Genomic DNA, 25500 nt, shown 5'->3' on the forward strand with positions numbered 1-25500 from the left:
TGCAAGTAAAGTTTTATTGCAGATTATAAAGTCCATCCGAGCACCGTTTGAAGCACCATCAGTTCAACCAAGACATGGAGTGATCAGCAGCAAAGATGTACATCCTGACCACATCTTAATGGAGTTCCAAAAGACATACCAACGTCCAAGACTTACAAGTTCATTCAAGGAGAATCCAGCTGATCATCTTCACCAAGTCATAGGCAACTTCAACGTTCAAGAAGACTCGGATACCAGATGGGAATGCATCTACTACAGTGATGCATTCATCTGGGGGAGTTCATGTGTTGTACTCTTTTTCCTGTCCTTGGTTTCCCATTTTGCCACATTGGTTTTGGGGTTTTTCAGGAGAGGTTTTAATGAGGCAACATTAAGCATGCAACGAACATGTACCGGATGTGTCGATCAAGGGGGAGTGTTATAAACCAAATGATGATCGACCATGGACCAGCCCGTACTGCAGGCCCAATACGGGACATGATAAAGACAACCAGAGACTATGTGTTTATCTAGTATATATTCCATGTATATCCGTAAGATAGTGTTTATCCTTATCATTATCTTGTTAGTATAAACATGACTTTATGACGGTCTAATACCTTGTATATATATGGAACTTCTGGTCGACAGTAACGATAACAGAAGTATTTCCCCAACACTTCATTTACAACAGAATTACAGTCTAATAACTCCCAGTCTATAGATTTTTTCATGTCTACAACCTTTAAAGATTTTTGTTGGAAAAATTCCCTTAACGGGAGATCAGCCGAATAACGAAAACAAGAACCAGTTCCTAAATCATTTTATTCAATTTCTTCTGTTTTCTTTTGGACTTATTATTTTTATTTATCTCATCTGATGAATTTGATGCCTATAAGCGTTTAGATATCTCAAACGAAATAAAATAGACATGATATTTTTGAAATAATATATTCCGGAGTAAGAGAAAAAATATCATTGACCTAAACACACAAATATATTAAGGGAAAAATAGATTTCTGATGTCTCTAACTAGTACTTTGTCATTTATAATATGTAATTAAATATATCATTGAAATTTTCTATACGTAAACTTGAGAAAACGTGTACTAGTTTTCCATTGTGCATTAAATATCATCATTGAAATAATTCATTAAGAAATTAGTTGATGATCTCTTCGATCTTGGTTTCTAAGTATTACAAACGTTCATTTGTATAGTTTGTGGTCAGAAATCATATGAGCGAAAAACATTTGTTGTTGTTAGCAGACAAAGATCCTGCATTTATGTGTAAGAATTGCATCTTAATAGATGTTACAGTCTACGCGTTTTATAATTATTACTTGAAAGCTTTTGTCCGTTTCTCAATCATTGACTAGACCTGAGAAACACGTAACTCTTATGGTGCTACCATGCACAATCAAACCCTACGCGGCTACTCATGCACTGGTTTTAAATGCAATAGTTGATATATATAGCATAAATTTCGTATTTTCTAAATTTAGGAGTGGTATGGATCCCTTGATAAAAAAGGAAGCAGTTTGATCATATTATCAAATTCTAAGCAAGTAAAACTACAATCAAAATTTAGCATATATTAACGTTAAATTGTTCTATTTAGCTTGATGAACTATCTCAATTTTATAACATTTGAAAATTTATAAACCAGCCAAAAAGAACCGATGACATAAGCGTTGACAAGGCTACATCCTCAACTAAAAGCACATGACCCCAAAAAACACGTTTAGGCGGTAATGATAACGCGTTTTAAGTAGTTTATGATCATATAAAATAACATTCAACATAAATATTAAAGTTTTCATAAGTTACAAAAAAAAATATATATATTAAAGTTTTCATGATTGCAGGACAAGATGCAGATAAATATAAGAACAAATTTTTCTTCATTAACGCGTTCCGATGATGGACAATCTCCCTCTACGATGGAAACCAAGTAAAACGACACAAACGGTTTATTTTTATTTATTTAAAAATGCAAATAGGATAATCTCTTTGTTTTTTTTATTGACATCAAACGGCTGATCTATTACTCAAGCTTAGGATAATCTCTTTGTTTCATTTCATTTTATATAATATATAAGATTAATGCATATATATTAAGAAAATACAATTTTATATAATTTATATTGACTATATATAAATATCATTAAACAAAACTAATTTAACCAATAAAGAAAAATATTGTATTATGAATTGGTCGCAAATCTCAAACAATTTAATTTTTTTTTATCTGAAATAATGAAAAAATCTCTTATTACAATAAACATATTTTTAAGCATCAAATAAACTGAAACAGAAAAGTATATTATATATAATTAAGGGATTCTTTATAATAGGTAGGCATTAAACAATGTAGCTTTGAAGATTCAGAACTTATAAAAGTTGATATAAAATATATTCTATACCATATTAGGATAGACAATTTCTGATCTTTTATACAAATAAGGAGGAAGTTAAATATAATAAAATTAGAGGGTTTTTTTGAAACTTAATAAAATTAAAAGTAAAGGTTTCAAGAACTCTTGTTCAATTGTTTCCAGGCCAATATAATGTATGGATGACTTGTACGGGAAAAAATGGCGTGCATATGTATAAATACATTTCTTGAAACTTTCCTTCCAAATTCGAGGAAAACGGAAAGGAACTGCCGAATAGTCAAAGTAACTGTTGATTGATATCTAAGTTTGATCATCGAATCATTTCGTTAAGAGTTATTGTTGGGTTCAACCTCACCGGCCAATAAGATTTCTTTATTTCAAATTCGATATTTTTTAAAAAAGTAAACAAAATATTATCAAGTTATTTTATGTTTTTTAAATAAAAAAGTAAACAAAAAACAGTAGTTACAGAAAAAAAATTATAAAAAAAAAATTTTAACGTCAGTCGTCAGCAAAACATTAAATCCTAAATCCTAATCCCTAAACCCTAAATCCTAAACTCTTGGGTAAACCTAAACCCTTGGATAAACTCTAAACACTTGGGTAAACCCTAAACCCTTGGATAAATCATAAACTCTAAATAAAAACACTAAACCCTAAAACTCTAAACCCTAAATTCTAAACCCTAAACCCTTGAGTGTTTTAGTGTTTAATGATTTTGATTTAGAGTTTAAGATTTATCCTAGAGTTTAAGATTTATCCTAGGGTTTAGGGTTTACCCAAGGGTTTAGGGTTTAGGGATTAGGATTTAGGGTTTAATGTTTTGCTGACGACGTTAAAAATATTTTTTTTGTAATTACTACTATTTTTTATTTATTTCTTTTTATATTTTAATTTTAAAAAGATAATATCATTTGAGAATATTTTGTTTCATTTTTTAAAAGATATCAAATATGAAATAACACAATCTTATTGGTTGGTGAACCTAGAGGTTCATCTTAGGAGGTGAACCTAAGAATAAGTCTTTTCTTAACCGGTCAATCTTGACGTGGCTTTCATACTTTTTAATTATATTGTTCATTTGTAATAGTTTTTTTTTTTTTTTTCTGTTTAAGATGGGTTCGGGCCTTCGGCCTTAATCCTTCCTAGACCTGGAGCCAGCCTTTGTCTGTACCTGTTACGGCCCTGAACACTTCTCCCCACCCGAGACTCGTGACCTTTCAGACAAATGTCTGAGGTGTTACCAGTTGAGCTAGCTCGTCCGGGTTCACTTGTAATAGTTAATCTGCTGTGTTGATCTTTTTTTGGATGTATCATCGTATAGCAAAGTTGAACAAAATACACATGCTAAGTTGTGATCAGAACTATATTTTAGTTCATTTGTGAAGTTTGGTGCGCAAATGAGAGATTAAACGAGTCTTGGTTCTTTTCTGCATTTGGTTATCTGTCCCAAAACAAGGTTTGCGTTTGGTTATACTATTCATAACTTAGAAATGCAAAGACAACACACACACACAATCCGATCCATATATACGAAACGTTTTAATGTTGAGTTCACAATTTTATATATTCGAAATCAAGCACTACGTATACAAAACAGATTCACTCGAATCCAAAGTCTAAAAGTGAAGTTTTTTTTTAAATGTTTATTTATTTATTTTCTCCTTTTCATTTAAGAGTTTTTGGACGTATTGCAGTAGTAATGTTTTAAAGATACATTTGTAATCATCGTTCCAGAAATGTTTTTTTCTTCATGGGCATACATGCTCATGAGTGAGTCAGAGTACATGTAGATCTACGTTAGATCGTCTTGTTAATTTAAAATTAAATATTAGCGAACCCAGCATCCACGAAGTTTCTGAACTAAAGATATATAGGATGGTAGATTCTCTTTTAAATATATACTAACTTTGAGACTTAATTGTTCCATAATAAGTACTTGTATGGTAGTGAAACTTATGACCAAGCATCAGTCTTTTTTTAATTCATATCGAAAATAATTTTCTCAAAGTGCTGTAAGAACCTGTAAGAAAGGTATGTGACTGATCTTACTAATCATATCCTAGGAAAAACATTCAGAGAAAATGTTAATAGTATATTTTCCTTAGCAGATCATTTTCTGTTTATTCTATAGTATAAGATTTTGTTTACAATGAGATGGTTATAGCAGCAAGCAAGTATTGATTCACTTTCGAGAACTGGACAAAACTTTACACACAAAAAAACACGATCTAACGTATTATTATTATTAGAATATTAGAAAGTGGAGCCCGGAAACCTATTTTGTGGTTCCCAAACTCCGTGGAAAATCAACTATTGCGAGTTGGCATTATTAGAGCATAAATATTAGGCATGAAAATTCAGGGTTCCAATCGGATTTCGGTTTAGTCCAATCGGGTTTTGGTTTTTCGGATTTATCAAAATCAGCCCCATTCGGGTTATATAAAAATTTGGTTCGGGACCGGTTCGGGTTCTATCGGGTTCGGGTCGAGGTTAGTAAATCTTCAAAGAACCGGTACAACCCGATGTACTTTCGGGTTCGGATCCCAATCGGTTCTTCGGTTTAAATGTACCTGATTTTTATCTACTTCGTAACCAAAAAATAAGTAAAATCAGTTCTTCGGTTTTAAAATACTTGATTTTTACCTAATTTATAATCAAAACATAAATAAAACCTGTTCAAAAAAAAGAAAGGAACATCAAATGTGATCATTCAAAATCAAATGAAAGTTAAACATAGTTATTGATCAAAAGAAAACCAAATAAATGAAAGCATAAAACGAAAATCAAGTTCTCATGAAATAAAAAACATTATTTAATGAAAACAAAACCAAAATCTAAAAACTTTAACCTTCAACCATTAATCTTCGTATAATAGATAATTATTTTAGATATTTAATATATTTTGAATACATATTAGGAATTGAGATCATGTTTGGTACAAGTTATTTTTGAGAATTTTAAATGTTTCGGATTCTATCGGATATCCATTTAGATTTGGGTTCGGTTCGGATAATACCCATAATCCGATATACCATAAACCAAGATCCATTCGATATTTATGCCGGATTCAGATCAGTTCAGATTCATTTTTATCGGATCGGATCGGATTCGGTTCGGGTTTTCGGGTTCGGTTTATTTGCCAAGCCCTAATAAATATTGCAGATCCTTAAGTGGATTTGTTAAAAAACATCATGCTGAGGATCCCATAAAACAGCTAAAATCGGTCGCAAAATTCGCCAAAAAAGATTGACTATCTGCTGTTTCTTGTACTGTTTGCGGACTCCACTGATACGTGGTTCTTTTTTTAATTTTTTTTTTAATCAGAGAAAAAAAAAAAATTTAAGAAACCCTTAGCGATAATCATGGCCTTAGAGATGTGCACTGTATACCATAAAGTTTTTGCATGCTTCCATAACCGAACAGGAGAAACATAAGTATGGTCGATTTCTCAATTTGCTACAGATTCAGCTAATCAGACTGAATATTATTCAGCTTTTTTCTCTGTACTCATTATAGTTCATTCGTCAATACTAGATCGTCGCCTTAGAAAAATACAATGTTTAAATTATATTCTATTAGGACAGACGAAATACTTTTAAATTTTAATTTTTATTCATTTCGATTTGAGACGAAAATTCGGAAGGTCCGTTTTATGCAACAAAACAAATCACATATAAGTAATATCCGTAAGAAACAAAACAAATAACAAATACTAATATTTTTAGAAACGAATATCCGATCCGATCCATTATATGCATATATATATACCCATGTAAAATTTACAATGGTTTTATTTATTAAATTTATTATTTTAGTTATTAGAAATTTTAAAATTAAATAACTTTTCATCTTTTAAATAAAATACTATTATTTTATATTATCTTGGATTTCTTATTTATTTTAAATATTTATTTCATTTGTACAAACCGAATCGAATATCCGTTTAAAAATATAATTAAACTCTATTTTAGTAGTCTCCCTTGTAAATTCTATTGGGATTCAAAAAGTGAGAGAGTGGACAATTCAAAAAGCTGTTATCTCTCTCCCAACTCTTATTCTTCTTCTTCTCTCGTCACATCAAATCCAAACTGTGTAGTAGTATCTGTTCTTTCAAGTTCCTTTGCTGCTTTCTGCACTCTCTATTTGTTTAAACTTTCATCGATTTCAGTTTCTCAATTGTTTTGTGTTTTGAGGAACACAAGACACACCATTCCCTAGTGAGATTGGTGGCTTTTAGGGCTAGCTATAGCTAGAACTTCTCTAACTCTGCAGCATTTCAGGGTTCTTGTTTCCCGTTGCTACATTTTACTCTAAACGTCTCTAAATCTTTCCCTTTTCATTGATTTCTAGAATAAAAACCCAATTTTGAATGTGCCCATGAGTGCAAGTTCAAGTAGCATCCCAAAGTAAGCTTAACAGGTAATCTGGTTCACGTTGTTAAGTTTTTTGTTTTCTCTTTGTGTCTGCATTGTTTGAGTTGTCATCGTCTTCTTCACAGCTCTGTTTCTGTATTATCCTGTGGTGTCCACTTTCTGACTGTAGATTAATAACTGTCTTCTTATCATAGTTGGGTCAGTTATTGATTGTTTCTACAATTTTTGGTCTTTTCTTTGGTTTATCTACTGCAGTTGTTGAATAAAGATCCCATTTTTGCTGCATCTTAGTAAGTTACATTCCAGGAGAAGTGATTCACTGATTGTAATATGTAGATGGAATAATAAAAAAAAATGGAGGTTGTTGAGAGGAAACGATCCAGAGGAGGGTTTTTAAATCTATTTGATTGGCCTGGAAAATCACGGAAGAAGAAGCTCTTCTCTTCCGGCAGCTTGGAACTCTCAGGTGTGTGTGTCTACAAGTATTGCTCATAACTAATTAGCAACGTTTAGTTCAGTTCTTGCGAAGTCTCTGTGGCTTGTAGTTATGTCTGGTCTAAGTCAATGTGCTTCTCGTTAGAAGCATTTGATTATTTGGGTAAATACGAATGTTCAAGAAATATCTAGGCCGTGGTTAGGCATCTTATAGAGGATTAATGTTCAGGCGGGCGCCTAGACCAATTTTTTTGAATGCCTACGGTTTTAAAAAATCGTTTTGTTTACCAACTAGACCGATTTGTAGAACACTGGTAAAGACAATGCACTTCTTGTTTTCGAGATCTCTGGTTGTAACGTGTTTTTGTTTTAATCAGTAATCTCAAGTTAGATCTTCTTCTTGTTTTTTTGTACCAGAAGAACCAAGCAAGACAAAACAGAATGCTCACAACCTCTTTAAGCCTTCTCTCGTGAGTTTTCTCAATACTATTATTACCTCTGTTTATGTCAAGGGCCTCTTTGTCTCTTCTTCAGTTTTGTTTCGTGTTTTATTTAGTGTAATATGAAAATTTTATGCAGAATGAGGTTGATGAGATTGGCAAGAATTGGAATTACAACTCAAGAAGTGACTCGAGCTGTTGTGCATCTTCTGTTACCAGTGACGATGGTCAGGGAACAAGAGCCCCTAGTGTTGTTGCAAGGCTCATGGGTTTAGAGTCTTTACCGGTACCAAATGTCAAAGAGCCTGTTCTTGATCCATTCTTCTTCAGACATTCACTAAACACAAACAAATGGAATGCATATGAGAATCTTGGCTATGTAAATCTCCGTAGTGACTATGATGATCGCAACAGGCCGGTTGAGAGGTTTCAATCCGAGACTTTTCCTCCCAGGTCAGCTAAACCGATCTCTGTTGCCAAGAATAGACTCTTGTCTCCTATTAGGAGTCCTGGGTTGTTTGTCCCATCCAGGAATCCAGTTTATGTAATGGAAGCAGCTTCGAGAATGATTGAACCAAGTCCTAGGATGGTTACTAGAACCCGGTTTTCTTCGCCATCAGATTCTCCTTCAACATCAGTTCCTATGAGGATTCAAGATTTAAGAGAGAAACTAAAAGCTGCAAAGAAAGTGTCAAGCCGCCAAGTCTCCTCTAATAATACCTTCAACGAGAAGAGAGCATCAACATCAGTAACTACCAAAAGTAGTCCTGATGGTTTGAAGAGTAAAGCGAGGCCACCTCATGTATCTGCAGCACAAGCAAAGGCCAGCACAACGCCCTTACGTGTCATTAGAAACTCTCCAAGCCATAAGGAGAAAGCAGAACCTAAAAAGCGCATCGTCAAGAGTGGGCTTAAGCAGAAGAATGAACAGAAACAAAACTGCAAGGACAACCATCGGTTAGTAAACAAGGTTCCAGTGGAGCGTGGATCGATATCAAAGCAGTCCGGTTTGAGAAGTGAACCGGCAGGAAAGAATGCTTCTCTATCTTTGTCGCGCAAAAAGACTCTTCCCCGGAGCAAGAAACCACCAAATGGGATGCAAGAGTGTGGAATCAAAAGGGGTGAAAGTGTGATAAAATGTAATATTGCCAGTGATGGTGGCTTGCACTCAGGGAAAGATGATCGGAGAAAAGAAGTAAATGTGATTACATCCCCGGTTAAAGGGTTATCATCTGATTCACTATCCTCCACTCAAGTAACTGATCAAGACACAGACTCTGCAGCTAGTTTCGATATGTTTGTAGGTGGCAATCCTTTAAAGCTCAGAGAGCTGACTTCTAAGCTTGAGTCTTCTTCTAGCTGTTGCCTGACACAAGAAGAGTCTTCACGTTGCAGTGAAAAGGATGGGGTGAATGGTATGTTTTCATCTTCATCAGAGAGTGAGTCTATTTCTGACAAACAAAAACTTCAGGTTAGTTCCTTCCTGATGCAGCTAAGAGACAAAAAATCCAATCTATATGCATTTTCTTATCTGTCATATTTAGAATTCTATAGTTTTAGTATCTTGGCATTGTTTCTACATGTAAATCTTTCTAACTAATTATGTTTTGTGTAATTTTGTTTCTTCCGAGGGAAAAAAAAAGATGATGCATGCAGAAGAGCATGAAGTTAGCACTGTAACAGAACCAGATGATCTCAGAAGCTCTTGTAGCAAGGGCTTCTCAGATTGCAGACAAACCACAAAAAGGCTAGACTGGGAGGTTGAGTACATATGTGAGATCATCGGTTCTGACCAACTTATGGTGAAAGAATTCGCTTTGGGAATGGATACTGACATATTACCTGCGAGCCTCTTTAAAGAACTGGAAGGCTGTGGAGAACCAGAAGCAGCAGCAGCAGCAGCAGCCAAGCTGAAGAGAAAGACACTGTTTGATTTTGTCAATAAGAGTTTAGCGGTCAAATGCGAGCAGATGTTTAGGGGTAGCTGCAGAGGGATATTGTGGAGAGAGGGGATTTTGTTTGAGCATAGAGATTGGTTAGCAGAAGAACTGAACAGAGAGATTCACGGGTTGAAGAAGATGAGGGAGATGATGATGGACGAGCTTGTTGAGAAAGAGATGAGCAGTTTAAAAGGGAGTTGGCTTGATTTCGAGAGAGAGACTTATGAAAAAGGTGTTGACATTGAGGGAGAGATGGTCTCTAAGTTGGTTGATGATTTAGTTAATGAGCTTGTCTCGGTGTTCAAAGAAGAACATTGAAAGCCAAGGAAAAGGGTTGGTTTCTTCTTTGTTTTGAGTCTGATCTTTCTCTATGCATTGTTGAAAGCTTATGGTCTGTGTTTCATTCATGTGATAGTTTCTCTGACATGAGAATTGAGATAAAGTGGAAAGTAGCCAATGTTGAGTAGCATTCTCCCCCAATGTAATTCAGGAGCATTCCTTTTAATTTTTTCTATTTTTTTTTAAATTTATCCTGTATTCTTAAAGATCGGATTAAATGCAAATAGTATGATACATGTTCTGATAAAACAGTCTTGTCCTTCATCCTAGTAAAGGACTTCTGCAATGGCTTCTAGCAACAGTGCAAGTAATACGCCTTCTTAGTATAACAAACAGATAACTTTTTTTGTTTTGATGCATAATGATCTGGCTGTGGGAATGAGTGTATACCACAACGGTCCAACCACATAAATAAACTATCCTAATGATAAAAAAATGTATGGTGATGCCTTATATGGTGAACTTTGGGATGGAAAGCGAGAGAATTTGTAAAGCTTCAGTATATCCTAATGATTTATTTACTTAATACTAGATTATGTGTTAGTGGTTTAACATGTTGATTTTGTTGTTGTTGTTGTTTATTACTCCCTTCCTTTCTATTTAATTGTCATTGCAGGGAAAATTTTTCAAAATAAGTGTCGTTTTAGAGTTTCAGTGCAAAATTTATTAATAAGATTCTCCACTTTATTATTCTATTGGTTGAAATATGATTATGTGTATAGGTAATTGTGTTTTTATTTTGGAAATATACAAATCATATTTTTTTTTAATCTGTATGTATAAACATAAAACGACAATTAAAATGAAACGGAGGGAATATGTTATTATCAATAAAGCAAAACTACAAACCTTTTTCTAATAAAAAGATAAAAATATTAAAAAAAAACATGTTGCTTTCCATGTCAAACTTGTCTCGTTAGTTGTCAATAATTTATTTTCTCAAAGTGATATTATTAATTATTGTAACTTGGTTTTATAAATGTCATGAAACCGTTGTTAAACATGACATAATTTGTCACTCGACAAGTATTGATATAGTTAAATTAAATGGTAAATTGTACACAACTTGTACTTTCTCATAGACTCCGCATATTACGTATCACGTGAAAATGATAGTGAAACTTTCACTTCTTTGATGATGATTGTTGAGGATATATCATCTCATATATGCTTATGATATGTTTTTTTTTTTGGATTTGAAGATTCTTTATGTCTCTTAAGCATCTTACATATTTTTGATTACATGAAATTTGATTTCTTTTCATGTCTAAGTTTCAAAAATTAAATCGTTTTGTTTTGTGTGTACTGTCGGATATCACATAGACGTTATTTATTCTATCATTGACATATCTTAAAATTCAAAGCTTATGGGACTTCACAAGTTCTCCTAACCTCCTAGATGCTAAGCAAGCATAACCCAGTAATCTCCAATAGCAAATCATCGGAAACTGATTTTAAACATGAGTATGACTTTGTCCAGACTTTTCGACCTCCCCAGAACCACCTCTTGATGAACTCGAACAAGCTACTAGCTATCTTGAACAAGGAATCACGAATCCACACCAAAATCTTCTTAAAATCAAGGAGAAGTTCAATTTCTTAGAGTTTCTTCGCGTCTACGACGAAAACATACATAACAAGTGAATCAGATAAAACACACTTTTAATTCCTTAACATATGGGTATATAATGGGTATTCATAAACTGGATGAAACCCATTAAACTGTTATGTTTCGGACCACGTCAATGTCACTTACTCTGTGAAAACCGAACTAATCTGTGGAATGTAAATATAATCAGGACCAGGTTCGGTTTGATCGGCCGAGTCGTACCATGTCTGCTAATACTGAACATCAAACCGGATTAAAACCAAATCAATCCATTTGCTCGCCACTAACTTGGACGTCAGATTTACTCTTTAGTCCCAATGTATATTATTCTATCAAACCACTCCCTAAATCTTTGTATATCAATCATACACTGGCTAATCCTTCATTAAATTTCTAAAGCAAGAATTAACAAGCAGATAACATTTTTATTTTGATGCATCATGATCTGGCTGTGGGAATATACCACAAAGGTCCAACCACATAAATAAACTATCCTAATGATAAAAAAAATGTTACAGTATATTAGCCCTTCTCGAAGGGACACAAGCATATAGAAAAACAGAAAGAATCAAGAATGGTTCTCTTGTTTAAATGGAGACAACAGGGGAAGAAGGTCAAAGTGACCTTCTAAGTTCTCTCAGTCTTGTTGCTTGTTGTCAGAGACAAAGGCAAGGTCGAAGATCTTTTTATAGTCATCCACAAAGTGAACATCAAGCCCTTCTTTCACATTCTCCGCAAGCTCATCAAAGTCCCTCCGGTTTGCCTCCGGAAATATTATAGTCTTCACCTGACTCCGCCTCGCCGCTATGGTTTTCTCCTTAACCTGAAATAATTTTGTGTAAGAAACTTGCAGCAAGTTCTTTACCAATAGGTTCAAAAAGCATTAACAGAGTGAGACTAACTTACCCCACCAATAGGGAGAATTCTACCAGTTAGAGTGACTTCTCCAGTCATTGCAAGATCTTTCTGAACAGGTTTCTTCATGGCAAGTGAAAGCAATGATGTGATCATAGTGCAGCCTGCACTCGGACCGTCCTTGGGTGTGGCTCCTGCAGGAACATGGAGATGAAGCTTGGAGTTCGCAAAGAACTGGTTCTCCGGTTCTTTCTCTAGCATGATCTTTCTAGCGACTGTGTGAGCGATCTGTGCGCTTTCTTTCATCACATCGCCGAGCTGACCAGTTACATTCAAACAACCTTTACCTTCACCTTCCTCCACAACAGTTGTCTCTATGTACAACGTTGAACCACCCATTGATGTCCAAGCTAGACCCATCACAACTCCTACCGGTGTGGGCTCATAGATCTTTTCTGCGTGGAATACAGGCTTGCCTACATAATCTGCAAGGTTTGATTCATCAATCATAACCTTTTCAACCGCTTTCTTCTCGTTTTGAGCCTCTTCCTTTGGTTCTTTAGCAGCGGGGGCAGGGCTTTCTTCGACTACATGATTCTCGGTGGATTCAACGTCAAGCTTGGTCACAATTTCAGCTTCTTCGGCATCAACTGCGACTGCAGGCTCTTCTGGTACTACTCCTTCACGTACTAATTTAAGAGCAATCTACAAATGAAAAAGTAACTCATGTTAGATGCGGGCTTGAGGGAATAGACTGAGAGTAGGCATGAAGGTTCGGATAGTTCGGGTCGGATAGTTTGAAATTCAGGTAGTTCAGTTCGACCAAAATTTCGCCGAATTGAACGAGAAAAAGTCCGGTTTGGTATTCGGGTAGTTTGGTTTTTAAATCTTTTACTGAAACTAACCGAAGTTTTTGGTTTCAGTTATTTTCGGTTAAAAATTTATGGTTACTTAGGCTCGATATTTTTATTTGTTCGAAATTTTGGTTAGTTCGGTTTGAAATTTGGTTAACAAATTTTTTTTTTTTTGAAAAATCGATTATCGAACCGAAAACCAAAAACCGAAGTTTTTTATAAACCTGCCGAATCAAACCGAACTTTTCTTCGGCCAGGCCTAATTGAGAGTCTTGTAGCAAAACTCACCTTCCTGTAAATCTTCTCAATCTGTTTCTGGAGATTCCTAACTCCTGCTTCTCTGCAGTAATTTTCTATCAGTGAAAGAAGAGCTGCATCACTCACCTCAACCTGCAAGTAGTACAATAATTTGATTCCCAGAGACTATTCCAGAAGAAAGTATGTGATTCCAAAACAATTACTCAAAGACCAGAGACAACTGGAGAATAGAATGAAAGTGAGACCTGCTCAGGCTTGATGCCACAATCTCCACGTGCGGTTTTCTCCAAATAGTCTCTTGCGATATGAACTTTTTCATCAGTGATGTACCCAGCAATACTAATCACCTCCATTCTGTCTAGCAGAGGATTTGGAATCATGTCTATCACATTTGCTGTGCACACAAATAAAACCTGTAGAGAAATGAATCAGCTCACACAAAACAAAATGGTTACCATATCCATTAATTGGTGGATCAGATCATATTAATAACCTTTGAGAGGTCAATGGTAACGTCGAGATAGTGGTCCAGAAAATTTGCATTTTGTTCTGGATCCAGAAGCTCCAACAAAGCACTGGCTGGGTCACCAGCATGGCCTCTCCCAAGCTGCACAGGATAAATAAAACAAATATTATTGCAGAGCTGATGGTGACAAAACTTCAAGAAGCTAATACCAATACTAACAAGATGTTTACCTTATCAATCTCATCGATTAGCACAAGAGGATTTGCTGTCCCCACGCTCTTGAGACACTGCACCATCTTTCCTGGCATAGCGCCAACATATGTTCGACGATGCCCCTAAAACATGGGATTTTACGAGAATGATTTACAGTTTCATCTTTGACTAAGACCTGCTTAGTAAAGCAGAAGTGTTTATACTACCTTAATCTCAGCGACATCTGCTAACCCTCCAACAGAGAACCGGAAGAACTTGCGATTAAGAGCACGTGCAATAGAACGACCAATGCTAGTTTTACCTACTCCAGGAGGTCCCGAGAGGCAAATGATTTTCCCTGGTTACGCATAAAGAGTATACTCCAATGTCAGAAGCAGGGCTTACAAGCAGGAAGGGTACCACTACTGTGTAAGTAATCAAACCTTGTGAAGTGCCTCTGAGCCTTCCAACCGCAATAAACTCTAGTATTCTTTCCTTTACATCAGATAAGCCATAGTGATCGTCGTCAAGAATTTGCTGTGCCCTCACAACATCAAAATTTTCATCACTGCAAATTTAATCAAACATTCCTCAATCAGTTAAAACAAAGTAAACACAATTGGTGCCATAAGATGATCATGGATTATCATCCCTCTCTCTCATACCAAAAGACCTAGAGTTTAACTTGAACAAATAAAAACTCTCACCGTTTCGAAAAAAAATAATTGTGTTTATTGAAATTCTATTGGTTTAAAATTATGGAAAATAGTAAATTACAAAAAAAAAAAATGCATTAATAATCAGAAGTTTATATATTTTCTTAATGTGTGTGAAAATTTGAAACTTGCATTTTTTTGAAAGAGAGGGAGTATAAAGTAAAAGAAGAGTAGAAAACCTGTAGTTTCCCCAAGGCAATATGGTCAACCAATCAAGGTAGTTACGGGTCACGTTAAACTCGCTTGAACTCGCCTCCAACAGCTGCAGTTTTGTAAGCTCTTCTTCTATGACTTGTAACACATGCGCTGGAATTTTTTCCTTGCTAGGATCAATCCTTTCCTTAAACTTTTCTGCAATTAAGAATCGGACTATAAGTTGCAGTTCTCTTGCAATTAACATTTGATTAGGCAGTAAGATTATATATCTCTTATGTGGATATACAATGACTACTTGAAAATGAAGATACTTTTAAGTTAGTACTGACCAGACAGTGCAGATTTGTCATCTGTCTCCACACCAAGCTCCTGCATTGGATCACTTCAGAATTAAAAATGACTACTAAATACGCTAATATACTACACAGAACTTGTAATGTGGACGAGACTAACAAGAAAAAATTGTGAAGAATACCTTCTTAATAGCCTTGAGCTGTTCATTTAGCAAGTAACGGCGTTGCTCACCGCTTATTTTTTCTTCAATTGCTTTTGCTATAGTTTCCTGTAAAAGGGATTAAAAACAAATAAGAATCTATTGCCATTCAAACAGCTATCGGATAGGTAGGCTCCTTACCTGAATCTTGCTAATTTCCCTTTCTTTTTTCATCAATTCCAGCGTCAACCGCAGACGTTTATGAACCTGGGTCGAGCAAAAAGAAAAAGAGATGAGGTTTTGACTAAGCATGTAATACCAGTAATAGTGAAACTCCTTACATCAAGTTCTTCGAGAACTTCTTGAGCTTGATGCCTATTGGCACCACATATAGCCGCTCCAAAATCCGCTAACCGTGGATAAGTGAATTCACCTATATGCTACACAAGTTTGAAAGACATCTACTAAGATACTTTTATATCCTGAGACTTATGTTTATCATGAAGAGAAAATAATACCTGGGTATATGTCTGGACGTGGTCTCTCCATAGTGAGCTTGTCTTTAGTACATCCCTAAGCGTGGAAATAACTTCGAAAGATGTTGCCTTGATGACATCATCGTCCATGTCAAACGGCTTATCCTGCACAAAGAGCAATAAAAAAGGTTACATTCGTTACATAACTCCAAAAAGGAAAATCAAACAAAAGTCTTATACGAGGAAAAGCATAGAAGCATATATGTACCTTAAGATGATCGACTTTGACTGTAAGTGGTTCTTCACTCACCTGAATAAAGAACATAAATATAAAGTCTTTGGAACTATAAAGTTTACAGATTATGAACTATGTCACTCTAACGACTTACCATCTCGGTTATGCGAAGCCGTCTATGACCAACGAGGATAACTTGGTCCCCTTGGATACTTGAAATCTGGAAAATCAGCAGGGAAATAGTAATGCTAGTCATGTCTTTTGATTTTATCACACGGATGCCAAAAAGAAGCTAAAGAGCAGTAGCAGCAACACTATACCTGAGCAAGTGTGCCAACTTCGTGAAGACGTTTAAGCAAATCTTTGCCTTTCAGCTCATTTATGTTTTTCTCCACGTCAGTGCTTGAAGATGAATCAGCTGATGGGTCATCCTTCAGAAGGAAAGCTCCTGCATATGGAGCTTGTCTTCTTCTGCTCTCTTGTAACGCTGCCAGTACTTTAGGATCCTGAACACAGCAAAAAGCAGATGCTGATCAGAGTTTACCTATATATAGAAATAATACCAGTAGATATTTCAAAGCATACGCGGTGTAAACTTTGACTAACTCATTACTCTCCAGTGTTTTCTTGTAACTAGATAATAAACAATGATCCTTCCTGCCTATACTAGACACCAATAAATTGAATCTAACTAGTCTTCTAAGGCTACATACGGTTCAGCTGTTTCTGCGGTCTAAACAAGACTAAGTTTTGCATAACGCATTAATTCCATATAAGGATGAAGTAACGAACCTTGACATAGATTGGCATGTAAAACCCAGGAAAAAGAGGCCTATGTGCCACCGGCAATGCTAGAACCTGCAATTACAAAAGAAGAAACATAAATCCACTTAAATAGCAATGATTCAAAATGTATAATGCTCCCGAATCTAGATCCAAAAAATGCTATAAGCAATACAAAACAACCGTGGAAGCTTTCAAATGTCTCCACTAATAGAACAAAGATGAAAAATCATCTCACAAAGCAACATGCACTCAAAGTCATTACAATTACAAAACACACACATTCTATACTCAAAGTTTACAACTTTGTGATCATTTCAACAAGAATGAGCTTTTGCCCAATAGAGCTGAATTGCCATTGACACAATAAAGCCACAACCTTTATGCAATGCAATTGAGTTTCGAACACAACAAAATTGAACTAACCGTTAAACAACATGCACACTCGTCATTACCATTACAAACACAAACATTCTATAAACCAAAGTTCACAACTTTATAATCATTTCAACAAGAATTGAGATTCGCCCAATACAACTGAATTGCCAACGATACAATAAAGCCAAAACCTTTATGCAATTGAGATTGAATACAATTTGAACTAACCGTTAAACAATCCAATAAATCCATAACCTTTTGAGTACCCCAGGGAACAAAATAAAAAATTGAGCTTGAACACAATTGAACTAACACACATTCTATAAACCAAAGTTTACAACTTTGTAATCATTTCAACAAGAATTGAGATTCGCCCAATTCAATTGAACTTCCAACGATACAATAAAGCCACAACCTTTATGCAATTCAATTGAACTAACCGTTAAGCAATCTTCGGGTCTAGGGTTAGTGGGCACAATCGCCGACGAAGACTTCGCGTCAGCCCCATCTGAATCTGACTCCGCCGCCTTCGCCTCGGCCTCAGCCGCCGCCGCAGCCGCCGCGTCGGAGGCGTTATCGGAGCAGAAGAAAACACGGCGACCACCCAGCGAGGTCGATCTCCGATTCAACCCAGTGAGATGACTCAGCGCTTTGAAGAATGGGGAATCCACAGAGCTCGCCCCGGGACGAATCGCCGGGGACAGATGGTGGTGGGCCCGTGAAGCGGTGGAGGAGGAGAAGAGCTTCAACATCGGGGGAGAGGAGGGAGATCTAGGGCGAAAGGTTGGGACTTTGAGGTTGTTTACGCCTTGCCTTTGAGGCAAGAAACCATTAGAGAGTGAAGAAGGAGAAGGAGAAGGAGGTTGAAGACGGAGGAGATGTGTCTCAAAGCCCTTCATAAACCTCGACGAAGAAGAGAGAGAACAACCATTTTTGCCTTACTGTTAAACTACGTCGTTTTAGGTCCTTCTTAGAAGAAAAAAAAACCCGTCGTTTTAGGTCGGCGTCATTTTAATGAATGACTAAGATACGGCCTTTACAGTGATGATCTCGTTTAATGAATGAGAAAGCAAATGGTTCTCTACCAGTGGCGGATCAGAAACTTTTTTAACTGGGGGCACATTTATTTTTATTTAAATAAATTTAATAAAATTAATAAATTACTGTATAATATATATTATAAATTATTTGATGTTTTTGTATTTTCAAATATTTTTATTATAACATTTTTATCCCAGATTTAAATTACTTTATTTACTCAAATGATAATTATTTAGTCTAATGAATATAACAGAAACTCATCTACCAAAATATAAGCTACATATAAAAAATATGTATATATATTCCTGGTAAAATGAGATAGATTATTAAAATTAAGATATGAATGGAAATTAGTTGACAAATAGAAAATAATTAATCTTTTTGAATTTATGTAGGACCTGGACGATAGAAAAAATGAAAGAAAAAAATGAAATGAAGGAAAGAAACTAGATATGTAGAGTCATTTGGTACAGAAAAGAAGATATACATGTCTCCTTGTTTGAAAACTTTGAATATAGGCAGGTCCTATATGACGAAAATAAAAAAAGAAAGGAAAAAAAATAAAAGTTCAACTGAAAGAAAGGAAAATAAAAAATGAAATACGAGATAGTTGAACTCGAGACTTTGGATATCAACCGAGGACAACAAATGCCACTAGGCCAAATGATTCAATGCACAAAGGCTAAAACTAAAATTATTTATAATTAGTCGGGGGCACGTGCCCCCATACCTATCAAGCTAGATCCGCCACTGTTCTCTACTAATCATTTATTACAACAAATGATTCTTGCACTAACGAAACAAACACACTATCATCACTAGGTGGCTTTCACCCCGCGCAAGCGCGGAGTTAGTGGGTTTTCTATGTCATGTATAAGTGCATGATATATAGAGTTTGCGTCTATGCGCCATATATTGTTTTATAATTTGCATGTACTTGCAAGGTCATATTATTTGCATGTGTTATATTTGTGTTTTGTACGTTTTCTGGTATTTGTAATTCCTTTTCATATATTGATGACACATATATGATTTATCTGTCAAGTTTTGTACAGTATAACTTTGTGTTCTTCTAGTCTTATCTTAATTTTTTCCTATGAATAAATTGCAGGTACCTGCGTACAGCTCTGAGTCGGAGGTCAAAAGGGTGTGAATGTTAATCAGAATATTAGAATCATGTAATGTCACATTAAAATAATCATGTCTCTTCCTATGTCTACATTTCCTTTGACTACAATTCATCCTTCACAGTACCACCTTTTGGTTTTAACTTTTCGTTGATAAATACAGCCATGTCCTGGGAGCTCAATTTAATTAATAGTTTTAACTGCAAATCAGACTTGTTAAGATACATCAAAAAGTAGTGAAAGCGAAAAGGGCTTGAGTTAGTGAAGCTCTATGAAAAGGGTTATTATGCTTCTCATTTCTACCAAATTTGTAGAGAAATGTCATCAGATAATCATTAACTTGTCATTAACAAAGATCAGGTCATGATCTGGGAATCACCTATCTTGGTTTTAGGTAAGATTTAATTCACATGTAGTTTAGGCTGCTCATTTTCCGATGCATAAATTCTTACAAATAAAATTCTCAAAGCCTTTGAAATGCTTAGCCAACTTCACGACATGTGCTTCTCAGTGCCTCACAATTCAACACCATGGTTTATGTACCTGTTTTTAGGTTCCCCCACACGATCTATGAGTTTTTATCTCGGTTTCGATTAATAAAATCTTTGGTTTAGCAGAGTGGTTTTTTGGTTTTACTTACCTCAAGATAAACATTATCAAGACAATTTGATACCAACTGATCAAAAGTCTTTCCTACCACAGTCACCACACTTTTTTCCTACAGATTTCGTCGATTAGTTAATCTTAGTTAATATAGGGTCCCAAATATAAACATAAGCTGCACGTAAAAATATACACATGAAGATGAAATCAAAGAACTAAATCTTTCTGACAAGATTCAACATTTACTAAATACCTTCGGTTTAAGCCTTCTTGCAAAATCTTCAAGAGGTTGAGCCTGATTCTGAAGGTCATCAGCCTTGGCAAAGATATTTACCTAACCAAGGAAAGAAAAACAAAAGTAGGATTCAATCATAATCGGGAAAACATATAATCGAAACTGCTAACCTATACAAACTTATATGACAAAAATTCTAACCTGAAGTTAATATATAGGTCTGGAGTAAACTCAAAGAATATTGCGTTTGGTCAGTCTTGTGATCAACTAAAACTTGTTCTAGCCTAGAAATTCCAATATGTCCTCCATCTGATACGATACATCAGCATAACCACGTAATACTTGAAATTATTATTCCAATAAAACAGCACAATATCTCATCGAGCTCATGGAAAAGAAGTTTCGCGACATCGCTGAGAAAATCAACATTAGGCATAACTGGGAAGTGAAAATAGTGAGTGAAAATAGCGTTATTTGCCCCATATTTATATTAGTGGGCCGATGGATACCTGAAACGACAGAAGTGGGAAAAGTATGCTTAGTTCAACATAGTGAATACCTTTATTAGAAGTGATGATAGATGTGACGGAGGCTGGGTGAACTCTTCCTTTTTTTGAGCAAATGCTGGGTGAACTCCTAGAGCTCTAAATTAGGGTTCATACGGAACGTTGGCATGATTGACAGAGGGCCAAGAGTGATGGCGACCCGTAATTTGCTAATTATCAATATTGGTGGGCTTGAATGATAACTTGGTCGATTGAATGTTTTTACATAGGCCCATTAAAAAATGTTGGTGTTTATATCATAGTAACCCGGGTTCGAACCACAGATTTGACATTTTTCACACTTTTCAACTATCCTATTATAACGTAGATTACAAGATGTGGCCGTCTGTAAACATTGGCCTAGATGATTAGTTAGCTCTACATAGTACAAAACCCAATTACAACAATTTAGATTACAAAACCCACTATAATTTGCAAATTAAATGACAGAAAAAAAAAACATAATGTGTCTGAACAAAATCAAACTTGAACTTGCAAGATAAACACTTCAAAGGGATAAAAGACAAACACTCCAATATGGGCTCACTATAATTGGAAAATTAAATTAAAGAAAAAAACATTATGTTATTTGAAGAAAACCAAACTTGAACTTGCAAGAGTTTGATCTCATTGATATTCGGCAGTCTTGGTCTTGAACTCTTCCAGCAAATCCTCGATGCTTTTCACCGAGTGGGCTGCACTGTCTCATCCGTACACTAACCTGAACATGTCGAGAGTCAAACAACACACAAAATTAGTCAAGCTCGAGAGACCCTTTATAAGGAATAGACCAATCAATCACTAACCTATCCTGTAGCAGCTTCAATTTCACCAACTACAAGCTCGCACCTACAGACACACCACAATCATCACTCTCATGTCCAATATTACGAAACCAGCCAACCACAAGAACATTAATTTTATTACCTTTTTATCAATCTTTCTTTCTGTTACGTCCGCATCAACATAGTATCCAGCTTCATGAATTTCTTTTTTTTCACCTGTTTAAATGTATTAGACAAAAGAAAAAGGCAAAAGAACCACATGTACTAAATAAAGAGTGCAGCCAACGTATGGTAGTAACCTGTAATGCATACTCCTCTGACTTCTTTGATATACGGCAAACTATGGCCTGACGCGGACTAAGCCAAAAGGGCCACTTTCCTTTGTAATGCTCCAACAATATCGCAAACATACGCTCCACTGATCCCAACACAGCTCTATGTATCATCACAGGTCTCGGCTTCTCCTTCTTCCCTTCGTCCTCATCTGAGTACTCCAGTTTGAACCGATCAGGAAGTTGAAAATCAAGTTGGTAGTGAGCAGACAAGAAACATATAATCAGCTCATGCTCTGACATTGCATCAAAAGGAAAAAAATAAATAGTATTTGGGGGACCATAACCTGTAATGTAGCACACTGGAATTTTCTGTTCATAGCATCAGAAACTGTGATGTCTATCTTTGGGCCATAAAATGCACCATCTCCTTTGCTCAACTGCCAAAACAACACATATTAACAGTGTTCTAAAAATCGGACCTAAACAAAATAATTTTTCTAGAACTATTTTCTTTAAAAAAATTGGTCTATGCAATTTTCTAAATCGGCTAATCAAAAATTTCATATAAAGCACCTAACTACCCGTCTAGCTATTTCTTTACATTGCAAACTAATATAAATGTGGATTAGTGAATAAACTTGAGTATCCATTTATGGATGGATAAGTGTCAATACCTGCCATTTCCTTCCAAAAGCATCTAAGGCTAATTTGAGATCGTTTTCAGCTTTATCCCATGTTTTCAAATCTCCAAGGTAATTTCCTGGCCTCTGAAAATTCAAATAAACATGAAAATAATCAGGCATAGGAACATATCACCCAAAGTATAATTTGGTAGATACACTGGTGAAAGAACTTCAGATATGGTTACCGTTGAAAGCTTTAGCTCATAAGTAAACCCAAAAATTTTCTACGCATAGTCGATGAAGTCCAACACAGCCTTCACTTCATCCATAACCTGAAAACATATAACATTAACAAACAAAAAAATGGGAGGAAAAGGAGCTCCCAACATTACCAGAGAGACGTGTCTAATCACAAACCTGATCCTCTGTACAGAATATGTGTGCATCATCCTGAAATAAGTACGCGATCATCACCACATTAAACAACAAGAAACTGGGAAAAATGATAAATAAGCAAAATATACAAGAGATATACTTGCTGGAACCGTCAACCCACTAAGTGCTCCACTTTCCTCATTGCGGTGTAACACTCCACAGTCGGCCAGTCTAATAGGTAACTCTACGGATCATATAAGCAGTTAAAAAATGGTGTCAGCAAAGATGAATGATAATCTTGACAACTTTTCTTTTAGAAAGATTTTATGAAAGGGGAAAAATAATTTCTAATCTCCTTGATAGTCTATTATGCAGTGAACTTTTAGTTTCTAAAACTAGAACCATTCCTAAAAATCTGTTGAAGGTCTTAGGGTCGGCCCTAAAATTTTGAGAATCTGTGGCTATGTCTATGTAAAATTTATTTTTTACAAATTTAAAAGCCTAAAAATTTTTTATGGTCTTATTTGTATGTAATTTTTTTCAAAAACTTTGGAGGCCTGTTGCGAATGTTTCACCTAGCATTGTCCGGGGCCGGGCCTGGTCTTAAACTACAGTAGAGGAACAGAGAACACACCTCTGTATGAGCGAACCCTGTGTTGGAACATCAAGCAGTGACCAGGGCAATTCATAGGTTTGAGCCTCTTGTTTCTCAATCTGCACAAGGAAACATTCGCAAAAAGTCACTAATATAGCTTAGGCCAAACATTGGATTCTAGAGAGAAGTTTGCTAGAGTAACAGTGTCAAGGGGGAATCTTATATACACTTACATCAAACGTAAACGTATTTTTCTTGTACTTTTCAGCATGTCCAGAAGTACCCCACAGTTTTATGTTGTACATATTCGGCGTTATAACCTGCCAAGTGGAAGGTTAGTTGAGCCCTTTTGTCAAAAAAAAAAAGTGGAAGGTTAGTTTTGTAGAAGCCGGAAAACCGGACTGATATAAACGATAAAATAAAAGCGATGTTAAAGAAATAGAAGAATGTAAAAGGCGAATACAAGAACGATAAGAAATCATATTCGCAAAGAGGCATGGAGTCGAGATATGATATATTTTCTTAACTCAAAATATTCGCTCCGTTAGTGAGACGGGACTGTACGAATATAGAGTCCCAGGATACAACCATGACAGACGAATCACGTATCACTCGTGATCGCCCTATCGAACTATAAACTCTATGAAACACTCTCGGATTTATGACTTACGCTAAGGGATTTTTTCTGTTGGTTTCGATGTAAAAAAAGTTAGAGAAATGAGAAGAGAGACGAGTTGTATTTAAAGAGATGGACGAGGAGCGACTTCCCGTAACTGTTGCATAACATGCGCTTGTTAGTGGGGATTTGGCAAAGATCTCGGGAAGTTCAAGTTACGAACTTATTCCCCAAGACTCGCTCTCTCTCTCTTATCTCGTTTAAATATCTCGAGAGGATACACTGCATGACGTTTTTATTTTATAGACAAACTACTTGTCGTTTCAAAATAAAATGCATGTTGTTTTTGAGATTTTAAATGGCAAAATGTTGAGCTTAACTTGGTCCAAAAAGAATATTCTTATTGGGCCGGAGACCCTCCACCAAGACCCAAGACTTAAGACTCAAGACCCAAGCCCACGCCCACGCCGAGCCGAGCCGAGCGGACAGCGGCGGCGGCGCGCGCATGGAGAGCCTTCCTCTCTCTCCAAGCCGTTTAACACCTCATAGCACAAGACCATATTTAAACTGCTTTATGGTTCTTGTGTTCTCCGATGTGGGACAATTTCCCTTTCCTCATGACTAATACTGGGCTTTATGATATAAGCCTTAAGTCATTTATTTTTCACCTAATAATCAATGGCTTTATTGTTCTAACAATTCCCCACATGAATAGAAATGAGTCTTCTAAACATATGCAGACTAAATGAAGACTCGATAGACTCTAAAAACTATACTTATTCTAATCCTGACTAGACTAGACAGACTTATCGAGAGTGTTCGCGAAAAATTCATTGTGTTTGAGTTGGTGGCATTTTTAAGCCTTGTACCACTCATAGTTAATATCTGTCAGGTTTACTTTACCAGAAGGTGAAGATGATGTCTTGAACCAACCGGTGTTTTATGTAGACCGAGACAACATGCATAGCACTGCTTCATTTTCTCGTAGAACTTAGTTCTCTATTGTGTTCATTGTGGCCCTGAACTATTCCTGGTTTTCATGACTGAACTTAGAGAATATAGCCTTGCATTCATTCTCCTAGAAACGACCCAATTTCACACTCATTAGGTGATTGACCATGAAAAGTATTGAGTAATACTCCGCTTTGGAAACTATGGAATCATTAAAAGCGTATGCTTATCCTTATCACATTTGTTAGCACTTTTATCATCTTAGGAGCTGAGAAGAGACTACTTTGTCTCAAGTGCTTTGGTTAGATTCAGTTTGATTTTGTTTTCCCTTTGAACCTACGTCTTGGGATCTCCAGTCATGATAGGTAGGGTTGCAGTTAAGCATCCTCATTCGTTATAGGCTTTAAACTT

General features: G+C 35.8%; 2 protein-coding genes and 1 pseudogene across 4 annotated transcripts; 1 reads left to right on the forward strand and 2 right to left on the reverse strand.

Annotated features, from left to right (window-relative positions):
• The first annotated feature begins 6402 nt into the window (after positions 1-6402).
• On the forward strand, positions 6403-10055 carry LOC106325298. Of its 3 annotated transcripts, none has more exons than XM_013763338.1 (5): positions 6403-6799; positions 7090-7219; positions 7606-7658; positions 7768-9099; positions 9260-10055. In XM_013763338.1, the coding sequence occupies exons 2-5, from the start codon at positions 7108-7110 to the stop codon at positions 9884-9886; spliced, it is 2124 nt and encodes a 707-aa protein (XP_013618792.1). In that variant the 5' UTR covers positions 6403-6799; positions 7090-7107; the 3' UTR covers positions 9887-10055. The 3 variants fall into 3 exon arrangements, with proteins under 3 accessions (XP_013618792.1, XP_013618794.1, XP_013618793.1); XM_013763340.1 differs by having other exon boundaries at positions 9272-10055; XM_013763339.1 differs by lacking the exon at positions 6403-6799 and having other exon boundaries at positions 7054-7219.
• A 1866-nt stretch (positions 10056-11921) lies between these two features.
• Positions 11922-18242, reverse strand: LOC106327626 (lon protease homolog 1, mitochondrial). Its single transcript, XM_013765828.1, has 19 exons — positions 17759-18242; positions 16950-17015; positions 16478-16663; positions 16312-16377; positions 16191-16232; positions 15965-16087; positions 15788-15886; positions 15648-15713; positions 15489-15575; positions 15343-15382; positions 15037-15208; positions 14585-14709; positions 14369-14499; positions 14180-14284; positions 13977-14090; positions 13729-13896; positions 13514-13615; positions 12423-13076; positions 11922-12339 (listed from the first exon to the last, which is right to left on the reverse strand). Exons 1-19 carry the CDS (start codon positions 18215-18217, stop codon positions 12154-12156), a joined length of 2991 nt encoding a protein of 996 aa, XP_013621282.1. The 5' UTR covers positions 18218-18242; the 3' UTR covers positions 11922-12153.
• Positions 18243-21451: 3209 nt separating this feature from the next.
• The window catches only part of LOC106324473, a 21999-nt pseudogene continuing 17950 nt past the window's right edge, over positions 21452-25500 (reverse strand).

The sequence above is a fragment of the Brassica oleracea genome, chromosome C2 (assembly GCF_000695525.1).
Source record: "Brassica oleracea var. oleracea cultivar TO1000 chromosome C2, BOL, whole genome shotgun sequence".
In the NCBI taxonomy this organism is placed as follows: domain Eukaryota; kingdom Viridiplantae; phylum Streptophyta; class Magnoliopsida; order Brassicales; family Brassicaceae; genus Brassica; species Brassica oleracea.